General features: G+C 39.7%; 1 protein-coding gene and 1 long non-coding RNA gene across 2 annotated transcripts in view; one reads left to right on the forward strand and one right to left on the reverse strand.

The window, feature by feature from the left end:
• The window catches only part of LOC147758781 (uncharacterized), a 75,567-nt gene that overhangs the window by 26,671 nt on the left and 23,928 nt on the right, over positions 1–24,968 (reverse strand). The gene's annotated exons all lie outside the window — the stretch shown is intronic.
• LOC111244571 (uncharacterized) lies at positions 22,407–24,541 on the forward strand. Its single transcript, XM_022791841.2, has 3 exons — positions 22,407–22,728; positions 23,025–23,076; positions 24,109–24,541. The coding sequence occupies exons 1-3, from the start codon at positions 22,695–22,697 to the stop codon at positions 24,425–24,427; spliced, it is 405 nt and encodes a 134-aa protein (XP_022647576.2). The 5' UTR covers positions 22,407–22,694; the 3' UTR covers positions 24,428–24,541.

The following is a 24,968-nucleotide window of genomic DNA, read 5'->3' on the forward strand; positions in this document are numbered from 1 at the left end:
CGATGCATTAATAAGTTACAGAATATATTAAGCTACAAATCCATTTCGAACAAGATGCAACACTAGCCTTTCCCTCTACTGAATTCAATCGGTGAGTATATCATGCTATGTTAAAATGATCTGCCAGTATGCTATACTTTGCCAACGTCTGCGGACAAGAATAATTATATTATATGAATAAAAAAATATAGAATAATAGATTTGTTATTTCTTCTAAAAATTACATGTATATACTAAGGAAATAAGGTGCGCATCTGGGTTAAATTGCACATTGGTGAAATTTAGGTTAGTTTCATACACATAAAATAAATTGACTCTCTCAAAATCCGAAATTTGTGACGTGGATAACAACTCTTTTGATATCAAATTATATTAGTACCTTTCAAGTTGGCTAATCTGTCAATCAGACGTTCGATCAATGTAACTATGCTTAGCACAGACAAAAGTATTTATCATATATGCAATTGTATACTCGCATATTAAGTATGGAGCTGATGGATTTATCGTCGATTAAAAAATTCAAGTCATGGTCAACAATAAACAACTGTGATTGTAAGTTGAACGGTTACTGAGTAAATTGCCCCCTGAACCTGTACATCTCCCATTCCATCATAATACGAACAGAGGGCCGCTCAGGCTTAAACATATACAATAGATCCTGCGTTGGGCTGTTTCAGAAAACGCCAGTTTCATCTCCATGTTGTATCCTCTTAGAGTCCACTGTGCAATTCTCGAAATCATTTCCTCCTAAGCAGACCGTCGACTGATCCTAGTTTGATCCTGGTAAAACCGCAGGACGCCTCAGCTATCGGCAAATCGTATGGCTGTAAATAATGCCGTTGCTTCCTTGACATCCCTTTACCAAGAAGAGCTCGAATATGAAACGATTTTATTATGTACATATAGAGACCGCGTCGTTAGACCACCATGAGAAAAATTAGATTACGAAGGTTTTTTCGAGGCAAATACATGAGAGAGCTGAACAGATATTCTCGATTTTCGATCTATCTCTAACTGAGCATCCATGCCTATCTAGTCGCTTGCTTTATCACCACTGCAGGCATCGCCATTTGCATTACAAAGCATATACATTTATTTAGCTTGGCCTAAACATATTTCTTGTAGTATGTTATATATAAGGAGCCTGTTATGCACAAAGACGTATATGTATTTCCGAGTTCGAATGAGCGATGGCTAGTTTAGCCCGTCGTAAACCCTTGGCTAGCCCGTTTTTCTAGATTAATCTCACAATGAAACTAGTTAAATAAACGAGCTATTTTACAAAATCGTATCTCAAGGATAACGGTAAAAACAAGTACAAAGCTGGCTAATATACCCCAGCGAGAAAAAAGAGAGCCCTCGCTTATCTAGACGACTAAGCGTTTAACGATGCCTCTGCTCACGCTCCAATTCCACAACCGAAGCGCCACAGCAAAGGCCTTAATTTTAATGGCTTGTACATAGAAAGTGTCCAAGGCAGCTTTAGGACGCCGCTTTGCTGTTCGAGAAATAGCAAGGTCGTCAAAAACCCTCCAAGATCGATGAATATGAGAATAAAATAACCCATCGAATTTCGTTTTTGCAAGCTGATAGGTTCTTTTTTTATTTATCGTAGTTGTGTTTTTGGGGAGACAGAACGAAAGACTGAAAAATTGACGTTGACCAGGCATAACTGCATTAGTACTAACTGTTTTTGTTTGGAACCTTTGCCGCGTGTTCGTCTGCTCGCCGCCACGCACGCTCACTAAGCACCTTGAGATTAATTTAGCACTCTTACTATTGTCATCAACGTGAATGAATGGACAATTCTTTTCGTGTTTTTCAGTTCTAGAATCGAAGCTACAAATAATATATTAAATTGACGTTTGGGTTTTCAATGCCATTGGGCAAAAGTGGACGAAGTAAAGGTTTGGCATCCTTTACTTCGCCTAGACGTAACGCATCTAATAATGATATAAATACTGAGAAAGTTTTAATCCTCTATTAAATATACTTCGTTCAAAAAAAAATATTGCTTAGATATTAAAATAATCAGCTTAAAGTTACTTTTTAAATCTATTGATAATTGTCGATACACTGATGTATTTCTGCTGTATCTGGATGTAGGCATATCGAAACTAGCAAATGGTCAAATTAGGGACGAACAGGAGAGCTAAGTGGTCCTGATAATCTTTGATTTCCTCTCTACTCTTCTCAAGATTCTGATTACTTTGCGCATGATGAAGAAAGAAGGGCCGTCACAGACGCACGCAAAATTGCAGGATCAAACACGACCAACCGAATAGGCGTCTTCAAATAGCGGCTTTCACAATTCATTCATTTCGTAAGCCATATTGACATTTTATTCCGTACGAATACGTATCACAAATGCAAACTGGTACTTATGCAATAAAGAAACCCTTTAGTCCAAATTCTAACCAGGCCGTTGATTTATTTGTCTGTTTCCCTACGGAAAAAAAAGATATGTTCTGTACCTTTTTGAAAATCGACGGTGGCCACAGTGATCCTTAACGACTAGGAAAATCTCAATTGAATCCAAGAGAACCGGCTATCTTTAATAATCTATTAGTAACTAGGTAGACCCTCTAATTTTTCTAAATTAACAATCTAAGGCAAAAAATATAAGCTGCTATTTCCTATAAACCTGGAATGGATCTAAATTATATAACATTTTAATGAACCATAGCACAACAGTAAACTGCTGCCTTTCCATAAATATATACGTGTGTCACAGGCGTTAATTACAGCAACGTAAAAAATTTCCCACAATTCATTAACAACATTTTTCCTCACGCCCGTTTCGACAAAATCAAAAATAAAATTTACTTCATAATAGTTATTGTACGTTTGCACAGGCTAATCCTATGCAGGTTTTTCACCTGCCTTTTCTCTTCTGAAGCCTCTCTTCTGAAGCCTCTCTCTTCTCGCCTTCTGAAGCTATAAATACCCCCATCGCCGACAGAGGTCTAGACTTTCACTCAGTACGTAGTTTAATGAACCAAATGATAAATAATAATAAAAAAAATAGTAAATAATAGGAGCCTTCAGTTGTGTCTTGTTTCTTGAATTGGATGACGAGATCATCCTTCCGCATCATTACGACACTGCGCGCTAACGAAACGGATTTTATAACCGGAATATTTTCCAACAATTAACTCATGGGGTTTTACACGGATGGAAAGGGCAGCTCAGTTTCACTGAAGAAGAATGGGTGATAGATGGTGAGGAAAAGATCAAAACGAAGTTGGTGAACAGCTTTCGGGTATTGATTGAAAGGAAAGTTCACCTGCTCAGATTGCTCTAAACAGCTCGACCAAAAAGAAACTCTCTATAGAAAAGAGTATTGCGCTTTCGAAGATTTGAGAGGGGAAAATTAACCATCGAAGTATTCTTATTAGAAGGCCTATCTTTTTTCCCACGTCAAATTAGATGATGCATGTCTGTTCATCTTGCAACGCTGGCCGTTTGTCGAAACGAATCCTATCAACAAATGCAGTTAACAGATAGCTGTGTCGTTATTTGTACGTGTAAGGACGTCTTTTGAGATAGCTAGTATTGGCGCGGGATGCTATAATAGCATGTTTCCGCTACGTACCCATCGAATTTTACAACCAATGTTTTCTTTGTTTGCATGTAGATCTGGTGAAAGCTCTAGGTGAACGACTAGGTCACGCGATCGGCGCTGGTGCTAAGTTCCAAAGTTTTCTAAACTGGAAAAAATTTTAAATAAAATAGGGTAAATTCATATAAAGCTATGAATACGGAAATGGCTAAATTTATCCGTCATTCGTCAGCACAAACATGGATAGAATGTATACTATACTCTAAAAAAAAAAAAAAACATTGATATTATTGGGCATGTGTGTTCTTTTGGCAAAATATCTTCCACAAGCAAGTTAGAACTGCGCATCCGCGCAAATACCGTTCACCTTGTTAATATATCACATACGGCAGTAAACAAAAATAGAGGCAACATTAGGATAAGTATGGCAAGAAATATTTATTTTGTTCGCAAAAGCCTGGGTACAGAATTTAAGTGAGTGAATGCTCAGCTGGGTGGCTCCGTTTTCGCAGCGGAAATTGTCCACAAAAAGCCCAATTATGATACCCGTCGCGTTGCGGTTTGACGTCAACTCTTTGGGTTCACTTTTTCCTTTTCCAGGACCCAAACGACTGTTCCGTAAAGGACCGAGAGACATATATGTAGATAATGTATAAGAACAAACATACATCAAGCATCTTTTCACTGGCTGCGAAGGTCCGCGAGTTGCAACGATCGCTGATAGTACTCTACCCAGTGGCATCGCGCCAAGAAGATAGCGAATGCCAAGCTGTGTCATCAGCTACAAAACGCAGTTCAAGCTGAGTAGAAGGGACTCAGTTCTCACTAATTTAATCGAAAAGCATCCGCTCGTCACCCGGAAGACCTTCAGTCAGTCTGTCTCCGATTCGGTGTGTGAAAGCGGCGTCGTCAATGCACAGTTGCATAACTGTAAATATTCATCTGACTCTGAATGATGGAATCTCAGAAAAGCAATGTCTGCTTGACAGGCGATATGTTTCGTATCTCTGCCGGAACTTTTTGTAGCGTCCGGGATAAAGAAAGCTCTGCTGCGGAAAGCTGCAGAACTGCGTTGCGAGCGACTTCTCGGCCAGCACGTCGAATATGCAACAATATCATGAACTTTTGTGTCTGTCACAGCTAGCACGGTCTGTCACGGATCCTACCCGACTCACCACAAACATGGCATATTTACGACATTGGGCTATGCTATGACGGGCTATATGACGGAACAGTGTTAAACACTGGGGCGCTTCTCAACCCATTTTAATGAAATTTTGCATGGCTAGCATGTAATGGGTAAAACTGTTTTTAGAAATACAATTATGTAGAAATGAAAGGATTAAATAGACGGAGCAGATGCCCCCTAACGACTGTGGGGATAGGAACAGCATGTACGACAACCTGAACCCACTAATTGATCAACCAGCTGAAAAATATGCCCCACCTAAACGAAAGTACGCTCGTATATTAACTAATATATTGATCGGAGTTACGGCATCTATCAGTAAAAAATAATGTAAGAAACATCACATTGCGCACCTATGGAAAGAAGTTACTAAGCGGCCAAAAAGAACAACGAATAATCAAAGAGCACAGCGTTTTGCAAGGCAGTGAACTGTTCAAAAGCTAGTCACAATTAATCACATTTGTGAAAAGATAACCGTGCAGGATGCACTGGGCTCTATTTGCACCCCAGGCACGTCAGATTAACGGTAGATAATAGCGAAAAAGTGCAAAAAGTCTTAAGAATCTTTTTGAATTCATATATCCATCGAACGACACAATCAAGTAGATCCTATACCGCTTACTGCTTCCTGAAGGTCCCTCCAATCTATTGCCTATGATGGGGATGGCGTTCCACCAATAATTATCAAGCACCTGAAGAATCTAGCAGCCCAAAGGCAAGCAAACTGTCAGAATCCATTATCTACAGGCCAACTCACAACAGTAGCGAAATAAGTCAAAGGTTTTTCAACGACCGGACCGGGTTTCTATGTCAGACTCAATGGGAAATACCCAGACACTGCCAGAGACAATTTAGACTGGCCTCAAGACACCATTGTAAAATTTTTCTCGTGTATTTTGCATAAAAACCCGATACTATATACATTTCCTCTAACAGTAATTGTAAAAATATATGCAGATTACAAGAAAATATAGGCAAGAATCGAAAAAAAAAAAAACGATCGAGACTTAAGGCTGCAGGATATTCCGCACACATGTTCAGACCTGAACAACAGATTATAATTGAAAGTATTAGTTAAAAGTGAGCCGTTCTACACTTTGAATACGAATCACTTACGCAGACTTACCCTACGAATAGCGTCGACTGTTTACTATTTAAAGCTGACTACCACAAAAATCAATGCACAATACGTTACCAATGCACAGATCATATGGGAGGTAACAGTGCGTCGCCCCGACTAGATCTTACGCTCGTGTGTTCTAAAAGACTCAACTTCGCATATCAGGCTATTCAAAAATCTACGTTGCGCCGTTCATAACACACGCAGTATCCGTAGGGTATCCAAATTTAAACAAGGACACCTGAAGGCTTGACAAGGTTAGAAACGAGTACGCAAACCGCGTCGCCTCTACGTGTCAGCGTGAGGAAGAAAAGTTAGATATATCACTAGTTCTCGATACATTTAACGCTATTTATAAGCAGACGTTTGAAGTGTTTACGAGTCTGAAAACAGCAATATTCGACGTAGTAGAAACAAAGAGCAGATCTCACAATATTTTACTCTAATTTATCGTCAAAAGACGTGCGCAAGTTATCCATTCCCACGGAAAGTTTTCCATGCACTGGGAAAGCGATCATTAAACAAAAAATAATAATAGCACGCTTGCTTGATGTATAAGTGCATCTTTGAATAAGGTGTTTTATCACATGAATGCAAATCAACGATGGTCAGGTCTCGGTGGATTTATTCGAGCGAGTTCCAACAAACTTAAGCCAATAACATTAATGAAGTCCTTTGTATTACATGCATGTTTTACGGACAAAATTATTTCGAAGGAATACGTTTGCCCTCAAAAGAAAGATAAGAAGGATGTCAATAACATAATGCCGAGACTGACACGAATAATATTAAAGTTTTAAAGGATAGGTGTAATATTTTACCCCCAAGGAACAGTGGCGCCAAAAACAGTTGTTTTTCACTATTATAATAATCTACCAACGACGCGTTCCACTCGTTCCGTTCCTTACAAAAACCGGGCATTTAATTGCCGCGCAATGGGCAAAGAGTCATGAAGGATAGTCTAGTTGGATGGAAGACTACTGGAAGAGATCGAAAAGGCGGCAAAAAAAGATGCTACGTTTTCAAACATCATGGACCCGTCAAACTGAAATAAAAAGCTTCTGCCAATATTTCCCTTGCAAGTACTAGCTGTCTTATCGTCAGTTGTTCAGACTGTTGAAAAATCGTGGGCGCTTGAGGATCTCTGTAATTCAGATGTACCCTCCGTCAAAAGGTATATATATATATATATATATATATCTATATATATATATACAATTTTGTTACTTTACTTATAGAAGATTAGTCTCTTCTTCTTGAAACTTTATCCTATTTAATGGAAATCGTGAAAGCGATATGATTCTAACAAAGTAATTTAATTTCGACATGTAACACCAAAACATATATTTTAGACATATATTTACTAAAGATATATTCAAAAAACAAAAGCTGATGAGATTACTGGGATGACTTTGTACTTTGACCCCTTGAAAACGCTAGGTAGATTGTATTAACAAATTGATTCACGAATGTTTTTATTGGGTGCCTCGCCCGTGATAGTGTGCACAGCTCGAAGCCTTGCAAAATTTACAAACACGATCCTGATTTGTCTCAAGATATCCTTGGGTTTTGTACATTAGATCACTAGCAAGCCTAGCGTCTGGGTGACAGTTACCTTTGTCAATATGTCTTCCAACGAGCAGGTCGAGCGCGTTACAGATATTTTCAGTAGAGGACGAGATAAATATGTATCTTAATTAATTGGCATAGCATAAACCGACTGCGTGTTGTTTGCCAAAAACAACACGAACCTATTTATGGGTATGGAGGGGGGAGGGGGAGGGGGAGGGGGAAGGGGGGAATAAAGGGCTTTTTAAGATATGTTTAATTAAAAAACTGATGCGATCAGGGAAATGAGAACGCCGGCGTGATTTTACAAAGTTACAGATTCCGTAGAGCGTCAAAATGATCAGCTTTTGGGATCCGATAAGATAAGATAAGATAAGCGGAATATATTCTTATTGTCAAGTGAAATAAGCTCTAAGCTTACTACTTATTACGGTATAGCTACGATTCACTCGTCTGTACGTATATGCGTTTCCCCAACCCTAAGCATAGGAAAGAGACCATGGCTCTTGTAATAAAATATTTGTTGTAAAAATAAAATATTGTAGATTTAATTTATGAGGTAAGCATTTTTCTTATCCCTTATTTGCTATTGGATGAGTGGCTAAAGTTGCTTCGCTGGGTCCAATGACGTTGGAACATCTTCAAATGTCCAGATCACTCGTCATAAATGTAACAATAGTTGGCATTATAGAGGGCGATCAGAGCTGTCGATTGGTATGCAACGTATAAAGGTCACTTTTTATAATTTAATAATGAAAAAAAAAACCGAAAATGTCCAAAGCGACTATTATCAATCTCAATAGATGGGTATACGTCTAAGGCCTTTGCAGGGCATCTTTGCTTCCTTTGCATGGAAAAACGTTCAGTTCGGAATAACCAGCGCTTCTAATACTCTGGCCAAAAATACATGGCTTTCTTGTTTCTGTTACCCTCTTTTAAAGTTTGATGAATTAAGACACAACACAAAGGGCAAAATCCATATAGATGTTTCTTCACGACAAAAACTTAATAACTTAAGTTTGTACTAAGTCCTCAAATAATAACGAAGATATTTTGCCACTTTTTTCGCGGAAGAGGATATCAAACGTAGTTTTATAATTAAACTTGACCGATACCCGGAGCCGTATGACGTTCTTCTTTAGACGCTTGGTTATGCTCCATTGAAATCATATTTACTAAACTAATATCTTATTTCTCTCAAGCTTTACTCTCTGCAAGCCCAATTATGCACTGATTAGTACGACTGGTATGGGAAGCGGTCTTTACCTCGACATCTGCTGGCCATAATCACGAAGGTTGTGCTCTTTAGAGCTCTAAATCCTCCCGCGTATCCTCTGGACCTAATCAACTGACTTTCTTATTACCAATCAATACGACGGAGTTCAGGCTTTTTCGGCCAAAAGGATTAGGTTCTTAATTCTTAGCCATGCCTCGGCCTGAGGAATCTTCTGAATGTAAAGTCTTTCCAACGTTAGTACAGTGAATTAAACAAATTCAAAAAAAAAAATAAAGAATCTACTATGACACACCTGTAGTTCACTACATTAGATGATTTCTTGTCACCCATGAAATGAGAGCACTAGGGTTTTTCGCATCGTACAATTTATATCTAACGCATTCAACGGTGCACACTGCAAGTGACACAGAAATATATAATAAGAAACCCCAATTCTCTAAACTAACAAAGCATTCTTACATATAAGAATCCTCCTGAAGCGTTTGTCGGTAACCCATTACGATCACTTAACTGACAAGGTCGAATTCTAAAAATCTGTAGGCCTTCTCCACATATATACACAGAGAGTATGCCAATTAAGGGGAAAAATGCAATGTAGAATGTACGGCGAAAAGCGCATGCTGTACGTAGAATGAAATTATTTCCGTTCGCACAGCGAGAGTATCGCTCATTCTGTTTATAAACCTAACCGACCCGGTCTTGATGCCGTCTTCGTGCTCTCGCTTGTCCGTGACGCGCCGCAAGCTGAGTCAAGTTTCTGGGTGCCATAAGCCTCAACTAATCCTATAGTAGTGAAGCTGGGTGACGACCGCTCTACTGAACGTCCTAAGCAATGTCCTGTGACCTGTATCTGTTCTGTGCAGCCATCGACTTATGCAGTGCCTAGGGAATGTTCAGAAGAAAGTACGGTGCTCATATACGAATCTACGCAAGAGGCACAACAGGTTCGCGTAGTAAAGCTCTGTCTTTAGGAGGAAACTTCATTACGCTATCTACTACTGCCGCGCTTACGTATATAGAGCGATTGTACCCCCGCACAGTCACTACAGGCTGGGTGCAGTCGCGTAACTTGCTGCGCAGGTTGCGACCTCTTTCGACTACTTACATGAGTTACTACACTTACGAAATACCATTCTCGCGTTTGAGCAGTCACGGTTACGGTAACAAACTTACGTGCATAGGCTCAATGTGTATCTATAAAGCTTGGTTATGTTTTCTTCAAAATACAACCCTACACAAACAGGTATCTATATGTGACAGGTAGACTATACGGTGGCGATCACGCCCAAAGGTCACGACACAGCGTTTCCTAAGGGCCCTGGCGACTACTGCAGACAGAATTGAACTATTAATAAGGGCATAGCTTAAAGAGTAGGGTATCTTCGCACCTTTGAACAGGTGTCGGTCTCTTTAATTGAACTCTAATTCAAGTACAGGCGGTCTCGGCAACCTCATGTATGCCTTGACGGTTGAAAACATTCTTTTTCAAACATGAACGTTTAGCTGCTTGCCATCCCCGTCCCATCAACTGACCCAATTCCGGGGCGAAAAGAAACGGGATTGTAAGTTATAATGTTGGATCGAGAAGAAGAGCGGTCAGGCAGGTAGGGCTCATCCCGGATAGTTTTTAGGCGAGTGCAACGCAGAGCAAAGGGATAGCAATGAGCTTAAGATGGTGTCCTTCGTTTTCTTTGATATATACAAGACTAGGGTATTACAATTGAATCTGCTCCGTTCCTTTCTATTGGTGCATTTGTGTGTATGTGTGTCGGATAGGGTATGGGAAACTAAAAAGGCTGGAAGAAATGCCAGAGACCCAGTGGCATCCTGTTAATCACATTCTTGAATAATCTGTATAATATAAAGAATAACAAGATTTGACTTACAAACGAAAGTTTGTAAACATTTTGGATAGGTTTGTGTTCTAGATGCCAACGCTACTGATGCCAATACGTTTTGTTTCCTGCTATATTTTGTTTGTCAAATTAGAGATATCTAAAGATGGTCAAAAACATTGTTAATATGTCGAATTGCCTCAACTCTTGATGTTATGGATCACTCATGATATATATATATAATATTATTACCATAAATTGGTTTATATACGTCAGACCAATAATGGACATTTATCCCAGTGAATTAGAAAGTTCCATCTGCGGTTCGTTCACCTCTAAAAATGGTATCTACATGTCTAGGCCTGTACATTGTAGGTAGACATGGCTTCTACAAATATAAGGAATATTTTACAAATGCGCCCTAAAATGCACGTGTTTAATTGCGTTCTAATTGTTTTCCATGCTTGACATAGTTACTGCACTTAAGTAAGGGCTGTTGTCTTCTCGAAGATAAGCTACAATTTCTTCCTCGATCACACACCCCTCGTATGAATAAAGGAAGCAATATAATCTGCAATTAAAATCGGCGCAGGCTGCAAGGTCTGCACGCTGAGCACGGTGAAAAACGAGTCTCTTTTGTATATTAATGTTTTTTCTTATTAACTAATTATCTCATTAAATCGAAGGTCGAATATCGTCAGCATTAGCCAGTTTCTTGCAGCACAAAAGCATGCGTTAATCGGTGTTTGATTTTCAACTGATTTTTGCCTACCTTTGCTCTATACTATGCGGATCTGTCAAGAGCCTCATCATCGAAACGTCTGAATGGAATCCTTCACGTTTGCCCTCTGCCCTCGACAACAAATTGATCAGTCGTGAAGGTTAGTTTGATTAAGGTAAATTAATCAAACAATTTACTAGGGTTTATACAAGTATGACCATATTAGCTTAACGGACGAATTATGCAACTATAGTAATAACGTAAGGTTTTGGATGGGCATAGACCTGAGGGCGGTTACGGCACTGTAATATGGGAAATATCTGGCTATTTTGTTTCAATTCGTAAAAATGCCTTAACGTAAAAATGCCGTAAAAAAAGCGCCTTATTGTGAGCACTCAATCGATCCTTGCTCTTTAGGGGTTACTGACGTCCGTGAGGCGTTTCGGAGAGATTCTTCAAGCGTAATTTTTTTTTTTTTTTTTACTGAAAAAGACAGACAAATGATTTTTGTTGCGGCTTAAGATTACACTTTATTATGACATCGTTGGCCATAACCGCACCAAGTGATCCGTAACTACTGAACATTAAGGGGATTTTGTATCCATTATAATCATTAACATACGTTCGGCTATTTTATGATGTTACTTTATATTATAGGATCATTATCGATATAGGGGTCGACGTTTTTAGCAGATCGATGAAGTTTAGGGGAATATGTTTGCTGTCAACAGTTGAATAGTAGCTTGCAGATAAACTTATTTTCTTAGAAGAACTATAGTGGCAGACGTTTCCCACGCCGGCCATTACACTCACTCAATATTGACTGGGAATTTATTTCTACGTGGGACAGGGATATTCCCTGGACAGTGGTAAAAGTCATCGATTATTGATTTGCTGTTAACCGTCTCATCAGAGGCTCCGTGCGTCTGAGGATAGCGACGCAAACGACGCCGATCCTCGAACCCAGGAGATCTTGCTGAAAATAAGACTCAATATAGACTCGTTTATCATCCTGTTATGCTGTTGAACTCGACAGTATGCATTTACATACTCGTATACATCGCATGAACCGATTTGTAATGAACTGTCACCAACCTGTTACCGTACTGATACAAATAAATAATTTCCGTAGGTGTATTTAAAATATAGTCCCGTTGCGAATATTCACAGTCATTCTATAGGGGTTACTGTGGTATCAGGCGACACCACTGAAGGAAATAGATTTGTAGTCGAAGCCGAAAAACGGAGAAAAGCAGGCGAACAGTTGAAGCATCAGTGGAAAACAGGACGATTAAAACATATTAAAGACTGTTTATTATTCGACAATGACGAAGCCCCATCATTCATCGTTTACCATCACGCGGTCTTCCCACTTGCCACCGACCCGCTGATAGCGTTAACCAATAGTTTGGCCTATTTTGTCGATCAGAGCTTATAGTTTGATATAAAGCTATCAAAAATCATCAAGCTTTAATGGCTTAGTAAGATTATAAAAAATATAAGAGATAACCCACAGAAGTAACGATATCTGTGTCAGTTCAAGCGTTCACAAATAGCGTTCTTGTTAACTATCTCCGAGCTACTTGCTTCCTATAAACGGATCAAAATGTTGTAAGACTCTCTCAACTTAACTTCTGTCTTTTGTAAATTTAACTAGGCAACCTCTATGTAGGCTATCGCGTTAAGGATCTTGTAAGCCATATTACTTATCGAAATACAACTGACCTGAATGAGGTAAACGCGTCGACGATGACGAGGAACTATTCTTAATCGTCTACGGAACTGTCTAAGAAATGCATTTGACATTGCTGTCCAAACTCTCGTTTCTGCTTCCTCTACCTCAGTTATAAGCCTGCGCTATTCCCATCGTACAGATGCACTGTTTGGCGCCCCCTGTGCAATCAACACTATGAGCCGGCTTACTTTTTTGGAGAAATCCATTCACTGATGGCTGATGTCGTTGGCGGTCTTTGGCGCATTTAGACTTACTGTAGAAAGCCATTAGTTTTTTTCGAAATTTCTTCTTAGGCCCATTTAAGACGTCGTCAAAGTTATAAAAATGCACATTTAATTATTGCGTCAGTCAGGATAAGTGACAGCTAATTTAAGTGTGGTCTGAAGTACGCGTCGGGTACGAGAGCAATTTCCAACGCAGGGTTCATGCAGTTCCCAGGGAACGTTGTAACATAACAGCCATTTAACCATACCGGCCTATATATATAACAGCCATAGCCACATCGCCTCACCGGTAAGCGCGGTAAACCTAAGTCAAGATGTTAAGCCAATTAGTTGAGTATATTTTAGATAAATGTTAGTGGAAATTACTTTTTTAGCCTGATACATCTGTTTTTCCCTCCGTGACTATACCGAATTTTCCACATAACACAGGTTTTTTGACCCCTTCATAATTCCTAACCAGTATGTTAGATAGCGCTAGGGCTGGGCCACTAAACGCATTAAAAATATCGTAGCAGTATAGATGGGATATCTACGCACAATTGGGGCCGTCTAACCATATATTTATTCAGTGGCCCCTGTTAACAGTACGGCTATATATGAGATCTCTGTTCGATAACGGCTCTCGTGCGATTTTTCTAACTTGCCAAGTATTTTTGCTTAGTAAATTTCAAATGATAGCATAATATTTGTCAAAGTCGTGCGAATTTTCTTTCCTACAGAGGGTGTACGTCTCCAAGTGGCTTGTAGTAGGCATTACACGTTCTGCCCTAAAGGTTTACCAATGGAATTTGTATGCAGACAGACCTATGATATATCACGCCATTATTCTGTAAGCTTTCAGGGGTCACCGAAGGGTTGACTGACCTGGCTCATTAATTGATTTGAATTTATTCAAATTGATTTAAGAAGCTTATTCAAGCAGTGCAGTAGTCCCAGGATTTGAATTTTATAAATAAGCATTCAGGTGACATTTAAGATATTTTGTATCTCAGTAGGGGACAGTGTATAGATACTTGAGCTGATTTAGGTTTAGGCAAAAAAACTAGTACGTTCCCCTCGAGACATTTCTAATAAATGACATTTGTATGATATATTACCAACTTCTTAATGTGATTCTCTAAGAGTCATTAATTTTCGTATCTTGTATTCGATACGGAGTATAGTTGCAACAGTTACTTATTTTAGGTGGAACTTTAGAAGTTAGAGCATACACAAATTCGAGGGTGTCGTTTCGAAAATAGGACTCTGTAGTAATTGAAAAAAATCAACGAGCTTGAAACTAATTTATCGTAGTTTATCTAATGATAAAATTGTTTGTCAGTATATTTAGTTGGTGACAGAAAATTAATACACGTCAGTTATTATTATTATCAATAATAATAAATAGGTTTTGGTAAAACGTCAAAGACCTCCTTTTGTAGGTATTCATCACTATAAAAGACCCCTCTGGTCTATACTTGTGCAAACCTTCAAATGTTAACATCAATGCAAGACCTTTGAAAAATCCTCGACGTAGCTTAGTTTTTGGCTGTTAATCTTTTAGGGACATGTTGTGGTGCAGGGTTAAATCTGGGCATAGACATGCTTCGTTTTGGTGTCGAACGCCAGCCGTCTGGCGCAATGTCTAACGGCGATACCATATGTAAAATTCGAAGCATATAGGATATAGAGGACCTTTGAGTTAAACCCTTTTGCGAAACATCTATGTATCGTTCTACTCGAACTCGTCATATACATGCACCATATTCCCCAAGAACGTGAACTTGTGCTTACACGCAAGTTTAAGTTGAGTAATAGCATTTATGAACGGTCGTTGAGTCTGTCGAAGTAAAAGGCAAAAGCCGTTGTCAACAGGAAAAAGTACATGCATTCATTTCTGTGCCGTATTTCAAATGTCGGATAGAAAGATATCGGGCATATCGATGATTTTCCCCAGCTGTCACCAGCACTGCTAGCTAGCTTTCGTTTTCAGTGATCGATCAGCAGTCCGCTGGTTACGACTAAAACAAAACGATGCCGTTATAAGTAAAAAGTGGCCAATCGCAGGATACAAACTAGTTCTATAGTGGTTTAGGCCTTATATTGTCCGTCCTGCGTTGTGCATAACAGAGAGAAACTTCGCAGGATAAGTGGTATGTACATGTGTGTAAGTGCATGGCCACTGGCCGAAGGAGGCCCAGACGCTAAACTTCAGACCCTAGAACGAGAACTAGATACCCTCACGTTTGCAATGGGTTAGTTAGTCACTCTGAGGTGGTGCGCTTGCGATTGTATGCTCATATGGTGAAAGAACCCGGCCCTTTCGCTTTGTTTGTCGTTATTTGGAGCCGGTTAATGTACGAGATATTTGGCCATATGTGGATGAAGTGTAAAGTAGTTTCAAAAATGCTACTGAGTTTCATGATTCATAATAGGCAGTCTGATGCGATATTTGTTCGTTCTTTTATAAAATGGAGGAAAGATAAAATTATTTCCGGCATCATATCTGAAGATGCAGGTAAATCACTATAAGCGCTCCTTGTAAACGCTCATAAAGGATAGCAGAGTGAAGGTGCGTAAAAATTCGATGTGTCACATAGTTGAGAACTGACTTTAGCGTAGCTGACGAAGGAACTCCTAATGAAAAAAAATATACATCAAAAAGATTTTCGTTGATATCTGTTAGCAGGATATCTGGCGCAAACGAAGCTCCGCCAGTTCAAAAACTAATCTACTATAAGTGCGGGCCGCTTTACGCTTTGTCTTATTGTCGAGGAATCGATTGTCAGGAGCGTGATATAAAACTGTAGCTACTTGTTTAATACAATGCATTGCCTCGTTGGCCTCGGTTCATGTCAGTTCCGTATGCAACTAAATGTAGCTGGCTATGAGGAAACATGCTGTACACCGACGTGTTTGCGATACCGACAGAAATACGATTCAAATTACGTATACGTAATACGTGTTTTTAATGACACTACGCATGGTTTGTAGCGCGGTCTGAAATGGCTGAGAGTGGCGGTGTAAAAATTCATAAAAATTAACATCACAGTAATTTCAAGTCTCTACCTGATATATTCAGTTTTTTTTAAAGGTAATCTAGGCATTTGACCCTTGGACTGTTTTTTAGAGAAATACAACTACCGAATATAAAGAATATCAGTATTACTTATGGTTGACACCATTCGCTTCAACGATGTATTAACCGTCTCGAGGCTACAGCTGTATCCTCCAAGTAACATCGTGTAGCCATGTTGGATGTCCCGTCGGGCCCGTTTAAGAGTTTGTTCTTTGACATAAAAGGCTGTTTCATCCTTTTTTTAGGTTTCGATCCCGTGAACGTTACTTACGGTTGATCTCACGGATGAGGCGATAACAAGGAAAATAATTCGTTCAATACAAAATCTGTGCCAAGGGAAAATGCTTAACAGGTCCTGCTTAATAGAACAAACGTTTAAGTCTCTCGCGAATCATACGAATTATGATAGTATAGCAGGACCTGTACTATTATTGATTTACTTATTATTACTTACAAAGATGTAATATAACCGTATACCGATTTTCTTATTCGTAGGCGATGATACTGAATCGCGGGAACTCTAGGCAATATGTCGCAAAACAATAAAAACCACTGCTTGCTAAATAGCTACTACTGTCTGTGATGATTCTAACGAAATCATTCAAAGAGGACTTGATCAAAACATTTTCCAGCAGCTAGGGTTATTGAAACATATTAGTTATTGCATGGAGAAATGGGGCGCACCGTGGTCGCCAGTTTAATCAGTTAACTTTAGGTTGACTGCACTTCTCAGTCTGTCTAGACTTAGCTTAAGAATAGTACCAGGTCGAGGACCAGCGGCAAACTTTATTCTCTTGTTTGTTTGGAGCTCTGTCGTTCGCGCAGACGTAGCTACTGACGCGTAGAGCTTTTGAATCGCGATTGAGATATCTGAGAGAATTAAAGGAACATGCTTATTTCGTCTCTAAAAATTGGGTACTTTTCGCTCGGTTCGACATAACCATAGTGGAATGCCAAGATACGCATATAATCAAGTTCATCTAAGTTGACTGACTTTTTAATTGATCTATATATAGCACAGCTAGATAAGGTACTATTAACCAGCCAAGGAAATGATTAACAGTAGCAATAACGAGAACGGTCTCCGGCCACGTATGATGCACTGTTAGAATTCTTTATATTATAGCTAAAAAGGCAACTGAAGATACATACGTATACGTGGGCGTATACATATGTATCATTGTCAAGAGTGCACAATTTTAGTTAACGCACCGACCCCCATATGGAACTGTTGCTAACGCATGCGGAGTGCACGGCGTCGGTAGCACTTACTACTTCGCTACTCTACTGCGCAAGCTATTACTCCGGAGGACCGGGAAGTTCTATATCTTATTAAGCTTCTTCAGCGCTCGTGCGCTCGAATTTTTTCGAACCTTTTAACGACAAGTGACCATCGATGTACTTTTTATCGTTTAGATGTCACATCTCCGAAATAAACTAAAAGTAAGGTACAACTAAATCACACTACAAAATTCATGCAAATCTAGGGCTATTTAAGCCTCTATTATCGAAAATCGCTCCCCAACCCCTAATGATCGAGAGCGCACGAAACAATCGAAATCAGTGATTATTCTACTTTCTTATTATACGACAATGGCCCATGGACTGTCCTGGTTCGGCAAAACAATCTAAAAATTGTAAAAAATAAGGGAAATAACTGATACGCAGCGACAAACTGAAACCCATTAGCTGGATTCATGATTGTTCGCGCCCAAATCATAGCGCCAATCAGGTCCCACACAATTTAAGCGCGAGGCATGATCATGTGGAAAGGTAAAGCTGCATTTGTGAATACTGGATTTTGTCTGTTTACCTATTAATAGACATTTATATAAGATTGGCCTTCATTGGAATCTATGAGACTTCACTATAGCATTGCAGTTTCATTTCCAGTGTCAGTGGGTCTGTAATGAGAACTATGGCTTGATCGGGGACAGGGAATTTAATTCAATTACAGCTAAAAAAATATAACTATATCACGTCGGTTTTGCGTACCTGCACAATTAGGTAGTATTATGAAAGTATTTAACTACAGCTGAAAATCCTACTGGAGATATCATGATTATGCTTCAGTCGTTTCGCCCACCTGTCTCGGCCTCGTTAGTCAAATTCTAAAGCAGGACAAACTAAAGGAATTGATCTAGCTAGGCTTAAATCTATGCAACGAGCATTACTGAAAATTCACTCAATAGAGTAGAATTTATCCTAAGGATAATGAAGAAATCTTCAATACTAACTCAATAGAAAAAAAAAACATGATGTTGATGAAAAAAATTAAAGCAGATTATTTCCCTCTAGTCAATGAATAGCCATATGACTATGGCTGGTGTTCACTGACACCTACGTCAATAATAACTGAACGAATGTTAAAACTTTCAAACTAGGCACAGTTCCCCGAGGTATTCAATGGACTCTTCTGGTCCGATTGTCCTATTCCCCCCCTATTTGCGTTCTGAAATTTCGCGTGACCGTCCTTTGATGGAGCCGAACCTTCCTCCTGCATTTTGACAAGTACTTTTTGCAAATCGACCTTTTCGTGTCTGTTACTATCGGAGCCGTACTGCGTCTGCTCTAATATTCTTGCTTGTAATGAGGGCATTCGACGATACGCCTATGCCTGACTTGATAGCAGGATCATACTATTCGGATCATGTGCATTGGCTACACTTTTCGCAGTGTTCTGAATAAAGCTGAGCATCGGCAAAAGCTACATTTTCTAGTGTACCTGATCGGACTGTCGGGATCTTTTTTGTATACACTGGCAAAGCTGGCGATTCGAATCACGATGCCTATACTATCGAACATCCCAAACGTAATATTCGAGCCGATCAAAATCTATTGTAGATGATTAAAAATTCAAGAAATTTCTTTTCCTAAATTAGCATCAGTGTAGCAATGCGATTGCAGATTGCTATACACAAGTGTTGATCGGAAGGTAACCCAGTTGCATTGGAGACAAATTAAACTGTCGTTAAAATGACCCTTCGCGCGTTTTTTCAACTGTCATTGACATGAAGACGACCAATTTATCTAACGGGGTCTAGTTTAGGTAAGCATCCTGTGGCTAAGGTTCGGCCAGCTCTTCAAGATAGCTTTGTCGTTGTCTCAAACAGAGAAAATTCATAGAACATTATAGTTTAAACGATGTTTCTACAAGTAGAGAAAACAAAACATGCAAGCCTGCGTCAGCGAGTATGCTACAGCTTATATAATGAGCTTTATGCACAGGCCAAGAATTTTAATTAAGCTTCATAACTGGGTTTACATTATTATAATGTTACGTCTAATCGCATTCTCAACTGACAGTACGTTGATGAGTCGTACTACGCTGAGAGTACTGATACGTCTCGAAAACAACAGCACTGTTTTCCAAGTATTATCGTTCCTACTTCTCATACTAGCCGTAACATATACACGACTGGTTACTCTGCAATTACGTAACAGTCAGTCATCTGCTGCTTTTTTCCCCAACCCGAATTAAATTTACCCGATGATACCTTGACCACTGTAGCCCGATGCAGTGATCTCATAATAAATCACATCACATTAAAATATTTACTATTAAATAAAACCCTATTATATTATCGTTGTCTTTTTTACTACAGCCACGCTCACCTCAGTTAGCGGGAAACTATACAACCCTTATTTTATGGAGTCAATTGAAGCCACGCGAGCGCAGAAGTGTTCCAGTAACTATCTCTACATTATCTCAATGCAAAATGAACTTCGTGCATGTCGTTTGTTGATATTAAATGTTGTACATATTTCCCTTCGTGTTTGCCATCGTGCTTATTTGATCTGTTGGTGAAATAAAAAGTCCAATTTGCACGTATTTCCAAGGCGCTGCTGTTTTTTCTGAAAGCGTTTAGTCCCAGGGTATTGCTAGTGTCTTCCTTACGACCTACTCTCTTATTAGCACCCTGAGAGTTTTGACATATATATGAACTTACGTGCGTGTTTTAACTGAAAAAAATGTATACATATGCAAGACTCTACTCGGAATGTGTGTATACACTTCAGTCTAAGGGACACAGAGAGCAGATCTAAGAATCAAGCGGTTAAGGCCACAGTTTTTTAAGCACAACAGTTTATTGCTCAGGCAATTTTTTGTCGCGTAATTGGTAACCTAAAAGTTTCTTGGATGAACACGACAGCCTGCACATTAGGTTGTTAGATAGTCTTATAGAGGACTTGCAAGGGTTTTATAACTACCAACTAGTTAGAATCAAGCTTCTCGCGCAAAAATTGAGTTATAGGAGCTTGTAATAGAAGGACGGCTGGGCTTTGCCTATAACTTATTTTGTCCGACAAACATCAAGTTTACAGACTTACTGACCATAAGCTAATTGGGCGAATGCTCAGAGTTGAGTCTATGCAAGAATGGTGCAAGGAAAGAGCGTGCTTCAAAAAGGCGCAGTCTATAGTTGTCCTTACTTAATGGAGCGTTTGATTTGTCTCGTGGATGCTACTACGCTCCTAAATTAAATTGCTAATTCGCTTTAAACCCGGACAGAATTTGGAGAAGCTGCCTATAAGCCACGGGCCGGTTTTTCAGTACAACTCATGGGTTACGTATCATACAATCTAATAGTTCGGTAGATTTTATTTGACTGTCGATGTAGCGCCGGAGTTACTCCTACATAGGCACTAAGAGCGATTCTGTTAAACTTACTATATCATTAGTGAGTGTTTTCGAAGCGGACTGTACCAATACAAAACAGCAACAGCTTAAAAATTGCCTCTTTGGGACGTTATTAACATAACTAAATTAACGGACACTTAGCGACCGGCATCCGATCGTTCAAAAGAACCCAAGTAACGTCTTTAATGAAACTGTGCCTGAATTAAAAGTGGGTCTATTTTAACTTAATGCCTCTGAACGCCTGAGTTCAAAGTGCATCGACGCTTGCGCATGTAATATTCTTCAAGCATTCGAAAACCTGACTGTTGTTTGCATCCCTTTAAATCGTCACTTGAGCTCAAATAAGTTTTCAGTTCCGACCGAAAACATGCGGCAGAATAATCACAGGAAGAAGAAGTTACAACGACGTCTGGCCGGACTGTATTGAATCTCTTGTGTCAATGAAAAAAAAACTTTCTCTCCCTCTAGATGGTTGTATGGAACGAGGCTCCGAAACATATACAATTTTGATAAGTACAAGTTTATGAGAGTATTCAAAAGGAACTCGATATTGTGCAGTATCGTTTGGCTAAGCGAGCATGTGGGCAGATGCCTTTTGTATTCCAAAAATAACAAATGACCAGGGATGGTTTGAGGGTACTTTGCATTTGTACAAAGAGTGAACGAACAGAAAAAGGACGCCGTATAAAATGTAGCGTTATATGCTAACCGGAGAAATACGACCTTTATAAAAAAAAAAAAAAAAAGAGGAACTCCATGATTCGGTTCACACTATTGTACATTTTAAATTATATAAGTAATCTATTTTATTTCGGAATACTAGTAAATATAGTGCATTAGGATAGATAAGAATTTTTCACAAACTGTTCACAAAAGTTATGGACATAGTACAGGTGAAGAAAGTTAACAAACATAATTTTCCCCAATCCCCCCAGACGGAATAACGCACCTTATGGTCTGTCGAAGCACATGCTAATAGCTTAAAAAGAGTGCCCTTTCACCGTAATTACAGTCGGGTAGCCATACGTATAACATTATATCGACATCTTTATTTTGTGAATTTCTTTTCTTTGTGGGTCATCTCCAAATGTTTTGGTCCGTTGTTAAGAACATTATCTATGATATGGCTGACAATGCTTTCAGAGGGGTCCACCAAGAAATTAAGTGGATTCAATTAGAATCGTGTGCTAACTATCTAATCATACCTATTTTGTAAAAAGAAGTTGTTATTATTATATGCTGAACATGATGAAGTCATGCAGATGTAACATCTACATATTTGTAATACAAACCCAATTTAATTTAGCCGTTGGTAGTTGTGACTTAATAGTCGTCCAGTTTCTATCTGTGGTCGTGTATTTTTTCCATCTGAGCATTTCTACAACATTCTTGTTCGAGCTGGTGGTTGACGCCCTTGTATAACATTAGATCGTAGGCGATTCAATCAATGCTCGTCTCCGAAAAGTCATAGCGATCGAATGGTAGAGTATGTCTGAACCCTAGGAAACTGTATATCGTTCAATGTCAAAATGCGGCTTTAGCTGCTGAAACAGCGGCTGAAACTTAATCGTACGGCGTTTCGACATATGATAGGGTAGCGCACTTACAATTGTTATCATATTCTCTTTCGAAATATTCAAATTTCGATAGTTAAAGTTCGTGTCATGCCAATTGCCGGAGCAGGAATAGCGGCTGAGCTGGATCCGGTCGGAAATGCATCTGTAGAATGACTAGCCATATTGTGCGGCCATATTGTGGACGATTCTCGAACTATTCACAACGGATGCATCACGGCATAAACAATGACGACACCAAAGTATCGTGATGATTGTTTTGGTAAGTATTAAATAGTAGTTAAATGAGCAATTAGACGGTCCGCACGGTAGCTAACTTTCGATACCTTCACCTCTAGGTGTGGCAATACGACACACGCAGATTGAAAGTGACTATAGGATGCATTAATTCGCTTCATATTCTATCATCAAGTTCAAAACGTTGCGGACACCCCTTTTGATAAAGTGGTAGAGATATTGTTATCTAAGCACGTGTATATTTCCCAGTGTTTTTCCTGCTACTTAACCGTGAATCTGAGTATAAGCGTAATGTCTAGTTTGTCGTTGTTTTTTTCGCAGCACAAGTAACTCCTAGGCGGTCCAGCCTGCAGAAATCGCCGTTTGTAAACAGGTGAGTCACTAGGGCTGACTAACGCAACGGATATTGAAAAGTTGTTTTTCTGCTGATGATATTCTTCGTTTTTCGGAAGGGGATCTAAAATGCATTTCCACACACTACCAGCTTAACATGATTGGTCAGATTGTAAACCAGTGTGGGGTTCTCACCAAAATGATTGTATCCGCTTTGTCAGGATGATATCTACGTGTAAGCTATTTGCTTTAGCCAGCCGAAATCCTTATTTACTAGTATTACGTGCTAATTGGAGACAAAGCAAAGCCTATCAAGGATTAGTTGGCTGAGTTTTATCAGCTTCCTTCGAGGACAGGTTCTCCACCATACGAGGCGCAGTTTGGTCTCCTCAGGGGTTTCAGCCCAGCGAGGATGACTGAAAAACAGTGCCACCCATATGGGCAGCAGGCGCCTGAAACTGATCTGACTTGGATAATCTGTCTTTATTTCCTAGTTGCTTTGTTCTGTGGCGTGCAGGATTAGCTTAGCGTCTTAGTTTGTTGACTCGCCCGCGTCCTTTAGTTAGTTTAATAAACGCTTTACTTACCTCCTTTCCGGACGCTACTTTTTTTTCATACGATAAATCTCTGACCACACACTTTCTTATACACCACTGTGTCAGCTCTTTCGCTAAAAATCGGTTACTACTGCGGAGCTGCAGTGGTGGCGCCATCTGGCTGTATCGCTTCAAAAGACCCCGTGTCCGGGATCGGCTGTTTCCTGGGGTTCAGAGAGCACAAAAAACGTATTTGATCCAACGACTCAACTATAATCAATGGCAGACGTTATGGAAACGCTGAAATCGGGACGTGGAATTATCATCAAGTGAACCCCACTAGACCTTCCACTCAATTGCGTATATAATGCCCGCATAAAGACAGCTATTCTATTTGCTTGATATTAGCTATTTCTGACAAATAGGCAAATTCTAGAGGTAAGTACAAACTATCTAACACTCCCCTACATTACAAGATTGCGTGCAAGAAGAGCCCATGTTCACCAAGTGCATTTCCCTCTTGTATATTTAAGTAGACGTGTCAACGAGGCCACACCTACGAATGCCAGGAAGACAGTTGCCAACATCTCAGGAGTCACTAGCAGTGGAAGGAAAGCCATTGCAAGCGCCGTTGCTAGCGGGACCTCTTCAAACAGCAACCATGGCGTCAACAAGCAACTCAAGGGAAGTGTCCTGGTTTGTCTTTGCAATGGACGGGGTTACTCGACTGGGACCGTGGGTTTGGCAGCCCTCGATCTGCGAACGAATCGCCTATTTGTTCGACAGTTGGAAGATACACCGAATTACTACACGACTTGCACAGTTCTCACCGTAGGTCGTAGGGGCATGCATTGAGACTATATGTAGTTCGATGGTGAAGCGGGAACATTGTCTTCAAAAAATCTCGTAAGCCTGTGGAAAATAACCCAAGGTTTGAAAGTTGCAGAAACAACTTTCATGCAAATCTAATGCCAGTCATCGAAAACGTATATAAAGAGGGTGAAAATAAACCGTGCAAAAGGTTACCCTTGAAACGGTCATTCCTTTTCGGTTGGCCTCGCATTCAACCTGTCGGCACCTTCGTTAACTTAAATCAGAACTAAGCTATATAGGAACGAGTTTTGCTACGGGTTCGAACGCAGGTTTATCCAAGGACAACAAGTTACATCGTACATGATCGAGAGACGGTTACAAATACCAATTTCTGAGGCTCCCTTTGCAACCATTTCGCGCAACATTTCGGCCGGCTGCCAGGTGGAACGGCCCTCAGTCTCCACATGGAAAAGCGCTGCTTCTCTGAAGTGGTTAAGTCCCAATAACAAGGAACGTCGTGCCTGTTCAACAGACACAGACTTGGCGAGCGATGTTGACATGCAATGTTAGTTAGCATTCGTGG

Source organism: Varroa destructor, unplaced genomic scaffold, assembly GCF_002443255.2.
Source record: "Varroa destructor unplaced genomic scaffold, Vdes_3.0 BEIS01000001.1, whole genome shotgun sequence".
Lineage (NCBI taxonomy): Eukaryota > Metazoa > Arthropoda > Arachnida > Mesostigmata > Varroidae > Varroa > Varroa destructor.